The sequence below is a fragment of the Sebastes umbrosus genome, chromosome 6 (assembly GCF_015220745.1).
Source record: "Sebastes umbrosus isolate fSebUmb1 chromosome 6, fSebUmb1.pri, whole genome shotgun sequence".
In the NCBI taxonomy this organism is placed as follows: Eukaryota; Metazoa; Chordata; class Actinopteri; order Perciformes; family Sebastidae; genus Sebastes; species Sebastes umbrosus.
In genome coordinates this window covers 11,413,048-11,421,039 of record NC_051274.1, presented here as the reverse complement: position 1 = coordinate 11,421,039, position 7,992 = coordinate 11,413,048, and the positions used below count along the sequence as shown (strand labels likewise).

At 40.8% G+C, this 7,992-nt stretch overlaps 1 protein-coding gene across 4 annotated transcripts in view; it reads right to left on the bottom strand.

The window, feature by feature from the left end:
* Window positions 1-628: 628 nt before the first annotated feature.
* Window positions 629-7,992, bottom strand: part of src (v-src avian sarcoma (Schmidt-Ruppin A-2) viral oncogene homolog) — a 36,301-nt gene continuing 28,937 nt past the window's right edge. For all 4 annotated transcript variants that reach the window (XM_037771876.1, XM_037771879.1, XM_037771877.1 and 1 more), the window contains 7 exons: window positions 7,181-7,330; window positions 6,920-7,075; window positions 5,875-6,054; window positions 4,977-5,053; window positions 4,725-4,878; window positions 3,327-3,458; window positions 629-3,152 (listed from right to left, as the gene is read on the bottom strand). In XM_037771876.1, coding sequence (XP_037627804.1) covers window positions 2,944-3,152; window positions 3,327-3,458; window positions 4,725-4,878; window positions 4,977-5,053; window positions 5,875-6,054; window positions 6,920-7,075; window positions 7,181-7,330 — 1,058 coding nt within the window. In that variant the 3' untranslated portion in view covers window positions 629-2,943. The remainder of the gene's footprint in view (window positions 3,153-3,326; window positions 3,459-4,724; window positions 4,879-4,976; window positions 5,054-5,874; window positions 6,055-6,919; window positions 7,076-7,180; window positions 7,331-7,992) is intronic.

Below are 7,992 nucleotides of genomic sequence, written 5' to 3'. Positions count from 1 at the left end.
TCTGTAAAGGGGAGACTCGTTGGTACCCATAGAACCCATTTTCATTCACATATCTTGAGGTCAGAGGTCAAGAGACCCCTTGAAAATGGCCATGCAAGTTTTTCCTCGCCAAAATTTAGCATAAGTTTGGAGCGTTATTTAGCCTCCTTCAGCTAGTATGACATGGTTGGTACCAATGGATTCCTTAGGTGTTCTTGTTTTATATGATACCAATATCTGCACGCGAACTTTAAAATTTATTTAAACTTTATTTATTCATGGATTTGATCTCGTTGTCCTACTGTGTCACATTTAATTTTTTTTAAACCCTCTTTTTTTTAAATCCTCTATAGCACTAGTATTCCTACTTGGATTTAGTTATACTGTGATAATTGCAAGGTCATCTTCCACAAAGATTATTGTGGCTTTAGTTCACAATATTCACGATACTGCAGCTGTATGCGGGAAGCTAAAAATTCAAGGTAGCTGACAGATCTGCAGAGCGAAAGTAAAAAAGTAAAAAGCAGGTCAATTATTGGTTACGACCTTTGATCACAGACTTATTGACTCACTTCAAATACAAACTCAGTGAGTTCTCCCTGATCATAAAGACTGAATTCATTCAGCTGATAAACACGATAGGATACAGTTGGCAATATACAAATTTTATTCAAATTTGAACAATACTCAGTAGGATTTAACAAAGAGCTATTTATCTGAAAACTCCCATTGGATACAGTAGAAAAGAGTATATATATATATATATATATATAGGAATATCACAGATTAAAAAAAATATCTGCATAGCCAGAGAGAAGACCCACAGAACCCAACAGGAAATGTCCTTGGCTTGTAAGCAAGGCTGCATACAAACAATCTTTTTCGTGCACTTTTTGCTCAGAAGCTGAGACGGGTCAGGAAGAGAAGGGGAGGATGCCAGACAACCTGACTACACCCATGCAGGTCGATGCATTCGTTGTGGCATATGTCCACAGGACATAGTACGCTACACAGATATCAAACTCCTTCTATTCATGGCAGTCAAATCGTCTTCTGTATGGAGTTATCTAATCATAATGCTTTAGGATGGAAGGACACACACACGCTACGTTGGTCAGGTGTACCCAGAAAAACAAGAATGACATTTGATTACCTGCTCATTTACCAGCCTCTGAAGCAGCACCAAAATGATTGGAAGATTATCTCGATGTAAACATTTGTGGTTTTGATTGTATTATGGGAAGGAGTGATGCTGGTAGATGATCAGTATCTGGCGAGACAGAAGTCAGGGGATTAGTTCTCCTCACCAATTCTGTCAGTCATTTTAAAAATTATAGGTTTCACAGAAATACGTGCGCAAAAAAAAACATACTTGTAATGTAAAAGAGTTTCTATAATATATATATTTATATTGTCAGATGTTATTTAACCCATAAAAGTACCATACACATTAAAGTTTGAATGATGAAGCCAAATAAACAATTGGGTTATTTTAAAAGGAATAAATTATAAAGATGATATATACACACAAAAAAAATATTAGCATTAAGGATATTTACAATTAAGGTTCAAGATGCCGATTTATTTGCTATACATGCTTGTTTATATGGGAAGGCTTTCAGGTCTGCCCCCTACAGGCTGGAGGAAGGCATAACCATACTCATTTATCACAGAAACATAATAATATCTCCAGTGTATGATCGTGCACAACAATGCACTAATTAGGAAAAACACAGAGGCTGATTAAAGATAGAAATCTTCATATTAATGAAGGTCAGAACTGAAGAGGAGATGAGAAGATTCACCTGGTTTTAATTTGAATACTTGAAAACAAATCAGCACCTCGACACCACGCTGGTGAGCCGGTTGGTACTGTATACACACACAGGTGCAGGATCTCAAAACAGTGGATTATCCTTTAACAGCTGCTTACACAACTCGTTGTAAGAAAAGTAGTAAAATACACTTTTACACAGTAGAAGAACAGTACAAAATGTTGTTTTCCAATGGCACAATAATCCTTGCAGCACAATTCTCGTAGTCTTCTCCATCCTGAGATGACCATTAGTGATCAGTAGCCATTTGTTTGTAAGAAAAGTCACAATTAGAAAATAGAGAGACAGTCTCCGCCTCTTCTCTTCTTTGAGTTGAGCTGTATGGTGGTCACAGCGATTAACCAATTTGTCCAATTGGCGAGGGAGAATAAACACTCTTATGAGAATCAATAAGGGTGTTAGTCTGGTACTAAATCTCAACTAGCCGAAATGGTGCGCAGCGGAAGCATGATTATAAAATAAAAGATCATTCACCTGAATATATTCCAGTTGATCCAGGTCTAATTACAAAATAAAACCCCAAACATCCTGGCAAATTATTGTACGTCCCAAAATAGTTGCTTGTCGAGTGACAAAAATGGAAGACAGACTGAGCATGTGTGTTTTCAAATTGTATCCCAAAGAAAATGTAGTAAAAATAGACATCCTGAAGTGATGCTTTCAGCAGGGCAACGTTCATTCTCTGGACTCCCGTGTTTGACCCCTCCGCAGTCTTTTATGTCATAGTCTGGTGTCAATTGCAGTGTAGAGTTACAGTTAACACAGGAAGAGTGCATGGGGAATGTATATTATCGGGGCGCCTTACAAACACATGGAAGGTAGGAAAACCTGCTTGGGTGTGCAGGGTAATAAACTCAAACGCAAATAATACCACAGTTTCGTCTTTTACTTTGAAAACAGTCCCTCGGAGCATGACAATGACTTTGGGAAGAAGCAGGAGCTGAATGTTGCTGATTGGTTTGATGTCCCACTGACGCTCCTCGATGTCACTTTGTAGCCAGAATGCAGACGGCCCCGTTATACTGTACATACACACCCTCACACATACTTGTCCATGCACTCTGAAGTAGATGCACATGCTCAGTTTTGCACATGCATGACGCATGCATGTTTTTCGCGTCCAGCCCGGTTACAGGTTCTCTCCCGGCTGGTACTGAGGCTCCGTGGAGGTAAAGTAGTCCTCCAGGAAGCCCTGCAGGTACTCAAAGGTGGGCCTCTCCTCGGCCTCTTTTCTCCAGCAGGTCAGCATCAGCTCGTGCAGGGATTCGGGGCACTCTGCCGGGATCGGCATCCTGTAGCCGCGCTCCACCTGGTCCAACACTTCCCGGTTCACCATGCCTGGGAGGGCAAAAGGCATGATGTTAGTAATCACAATTTGAATCATATGATTGCTTATGAGTCATAAATCTTTATGGTATTGGACTGGTGGAGCAGTAACCAAGTCTAGGTGATAAAAGCACTCAATCTGAAATAAACAGGTAAGTCTCTCAGACTAAAGAAAATGGTCCTTGCCTGGATAGGGCACTCGGCCTTTGGTGGCCAGCTCGGTCAGCAGGACCCCGAATGACCACACATCAGATTTAATGGTGAAGCGACCGTACAGAGCAGCTTCAGGAGCCGTCCACTTGATGGGAAACTTGGCTCCTGCAAGAGGACAGGTTCATCAGCAAGTTAAAATGAGATCATTGTAGCACAGACTGAAACAAAAGCACATCATACCTGCTGCATATATCATAAAGTTTCCTTAAAGGGATAGTTTGGGTGTTTTGAAGTTGACTTGTATAATGTATTTACAGTTTCTATAGTCAGCGTATTACCTACAGTAGATGGCGGTCGGCACGCCCCAAGCTTTGAGAAGCAGACAGGAGTACCGTCAGAGGAGCAAATCAATGTACTGCTGTGGATGTAACCGGAGGCAAAACGTATTTTAGCCCAAAAAATCAATATCAGTTTAAGTGTACGCTATATTTAGAATATTTTCACCACTTTACCTTTCTGTGAGACAGCTATACAGTCTATGTTTCCGACAGGGAACTGAAGCCATTATCTATGCTCTTGCCAAAGCAACCAGACTTCATTGAAAAATACAGTAATTTGACCTCGCAAAACACGTGAGTTTCTGGTTTACCGCTGCCTCAATTGGTTAGTTTGTTTGTGTTATTGTGTGACTTTGGTTAGTTCGGATTCACCAAAGTCACACCATAACACAAACAAACTAACAAGGCAGCGGTAGACCAACAACTCCCTCGTTCTGAAAGGTCAAATTATAGTTTTTTTTTTCAATGGAGTCTGGTGGCTTTGGCAAGAGCATAGACAACGGTTTCAGTTCCCTGTCGGAAAGGGCTTTCTGACGGCAAGGTAAAGCGGTGAAAATATTCTTAATATAGCGTACACTTAAACTGATAAGGTGGGCTTTTTTTTAGGTGATTGGTTCATAGGTTGGTACGTTTTTCTGCCGGCCCCGTCCACAGCAGTACATTGCTTTGCTTCAGTGCGGTAACTCCTGTCTGTTTCTCCAAACTGGGGGCGTGCCGAATGTCATCTATACACTGACTATGGACATGTACAGTACCTCATACAACCCCACGTGAAAACACATGAACTATCCCTTTAGACACCTTACAACTTGAGTGTGGGAACCCAAATCTGGGGGGTCATGAGATGATTAAAGTGATTAGAAAGAAAAATATATTTACTACTGTTACATAAAATTATGATAATTAAAAAAAATGTAATTCAAATTCCAAATCAAACATAACAAGGGAAATATCACTCTGGCTGTGATGTGGGGTCACAAATAGATTCATTTTAAGGGGTCACAAGCTAAACAGTTGGGGAACCACTGTGTTATATAAACAAACAGTGTAGAAAAAAGAGCTAGCAGCTACCAACACCCTCCTGTGGTCTTACCTTGCCTGGCAGTATATTCATTATCCTCAATGAGGCGAGCCAGACCAAAATCAGCCACTTTGCAAACCAGGTTATCTCCCACCAGGATGTTAGCAGCTCTCAGGTCTCTGTGCACGTAGTTCATCCTCTCCACGTAAGCCATCCCTGATGCAATCTGAGATATAGACAAAGCTCTGTGATCATCTACACTAAAGGAAAACACCAGAGACACTACTTTGAAAAGTGATGTGGCAGCAGATTATTTATGCTGACCTGTGAGGCCATGTCCACCAGCTGGGGGAGGCGGAGAATCTTACCCATGTCACCTTTCAGGAAATCCAGTAAACTACCTGTTGGCAGGGACACATGCAGGTAAGGGGAGTATAACACTGCTGGAGCTGTTGTAGTCATTTCAGCTTTTATTCAGTGTTCATCCAGTGTACATACTGTACATAATGAAGTTTATATATTAAAATTAAAGGGACAGTTCCCCCCAAAATCAAAAATACATATTTTTACACTTAGATGTAGTGCTATTTATCAATCTAGATTGTTTTGGTGTGAGATGCCAAGTGTTGGCGATACTGGCTGTAGAGATGGTGCCCGGCTTGTGGTACTCAAAGCGCCAAAAAAATACATTTGAAAAACTCAGCAGCAACGTCTCTTTGCAGAAATCATGTCCCGGTTACTCAAGATAATCCACAGACCTTGTTGTGAGCAGTTTCATGTAGGAACTGTTTTCGTTCTACCGAACTACACCCGCCGACCGTATCACCGGGCAGAAGGAAGCAGATACAGATACTGCTCACCTAGCACTACTGAGCTAGCGAGGACGCTTTTAATGTTTACATCTCGCGCTGTCCCGAGCCTCTCGTCCATGAGTAGATTCACGCTTCCTTCTGCGCGCTGATACGGTTGGCGGGTGTAGTGGGGTACAAGTAAGAAGAAAATTATGTATTTTTGATTTTGGGGTGAACTGTCCCTTTAAGTTTCATTTTGAGAAAATATAACATTTTAAAAATAGATTTGTTTTTGCAGGCTGTAAACGCATCATAGCTTGACTTGGTTTTGATTGGCTCCTGTCATAAACAAAAAAAAAGCATAATGAAGATCATTATTTGTTTCCTGAGTTCTACTGTAAATATGTTTATATGTGAAAGTCCATGCTGACCTTGTCCCATGTACTCCGTGACGATGTAGATGGGCTCCTCGGACACAACAGCGTAGAGCTGAACCAGCTTTTCATGTCTCAGTTTCTTCATGACCTGAGCCTCCATGAGGAAGGCCTCAGGGGACATCGTGCCAGTCTTCAGAGTCTTTATTGCAACCCGTGTTGTACCGTTCCATGTTCCTGATAAAGGAGACACATCGGTATTGATTGTTACAAGGCAAACAATTATAAGCTACCAGCATAGAGTCATGTGAAACTAAATGAACACTGCAGACCAATGCCTATACCAGTGATTTCCAACCAGTGGTATCTGTACCCAGTGGGCAACCTCTGGGTCTGAAAAGTGAAGCCAATACTGAAGTGCCTTAAACCTGCATTCTACACAGGGTATGTTTTAGGAAGTGGCTACCTTGTGATTGACAGGTCGCTACCACGGCATTGTCCACTCTGGGAGTTGTCCGCTTTAACCCTTTCACAATGTGTTTTCAGTTCATGAAAGTTAATTGTAACATTTTGGTCGCCTAAAAATGTCTTATTCAGCAATTTCTTATCATACTAAATCTAGTATTTTCTAACATGGGACTACTGTTTTTTCCTAAAATATAATGTCTATTGCATGTCTATTGCAAAAAACAGTAGTCTCATGTGCCCAAATAATAGTACTAGTATGATAAGAAAAATGTACAACTTATTTTTCAGCCAAATGGTTTGAACAATTTTGAAAACTTCTTCACATTTGTGCTTAGGCAAGCTCTGAGAACTTCCACCAAAGGAAATCAGAAATTTCAGTTGCGGGCACAAAAGCATTAAAGAGAAATGTATGAGATCCACTGCACCTTTTGGGTTAAGATTTGAAAGCAATATGTAAAAATACAACTTCTATAGGCACTTTGGTCTCCATACAGTTTGTTAATAGTTTACTGAAAATGTGCCTTGAAACTAGCTTTTTTGGTGAGCAAATATCTCCACAGAAAGACAGGAAACCAGCAGAAGTACTTTCTGAGATACTGGGTTTGTTCAAGAAACAGATCTATGCATGGCTTACCCATCCAGACCTCTCCGAAGCAGCCCTGTCCGAGCTTCAGGTCCAGACGGAGGGACTCTCTCGGGATCTCCCAGGCATCCTTGGATAAGCCCTGAGTCTGAGGCTTCAGTACAGGACAGATGTCTGATAGACTGTGACACAGCCCATCAGCATGCTCTGGGGGACACAAGAGAAGACGTGGTTAACAGAATAATCTTCTGAGGGTACAAGAAGCAGAGGCAGTGTCTGACTTAATAAACCAATATGACATTATGAACTCACTGCGATAATGGTTGACGAGCTGCTGAAGGTTTTGGAACTGTGTACGTGATGTGATGTAGAAGCCTCCGCTGTCCAGCTTCCTGATCTTGTAGTGCTTCACATTCAGCCCTTTGGTGTTGTCATAGTCCAATACAGACAGACAGTAGGCACCTGGAAAGAAGTAGAGCAAATAGGAAAAATATAAAATATAAAAAGCAAAAATTAGGGCTGTCAAAGTTAACGTGATAATAACGCATTAACCCAACTTGCGATTTTTTTAGGATGTAGCTGACTTAGTTTTAAAGCTAGAGTGAAGATACATCATATAAAACTAAAAAACCTAAGGAATCCATTCATCCAATCCATCTCATACCAGCTTGTTGCAAAGGAAGTTAAGTAACGCCTCAAACTTGGGCTAAATTTTGGCGAGGAAAAACTGTAATGGCCATTTTCAAAGGAGTCCCTTGACCTCTGACCTCAAGATCAGAGAATGAAAATGGGTTCTATGGGTACCCACGAGTCTCCCCTTTACAGACATGCCCACTTTATGATAATCACATGCAGTTTTGGGGCAAGTCATAGTCAAGTCAGCACACTGACACACTGACAGCTGTTGTTGCCTGTTGGGCTGCAGTTATATTTGCCCACTCCCATGTTGATAAGAGTATTAAATACTTGACAAATCTCCCTTTAAGGTACATTTTGAACAGATAAAAAATGTGTGATTCATTTGAGAACAAGCTTGATTAACTATTTGAATCGATTGACAGCCCTAGATTTGAATTTATCAGAAAAATCACAGAAATATAAAAGCAAATCAAATGAGTTTTGGT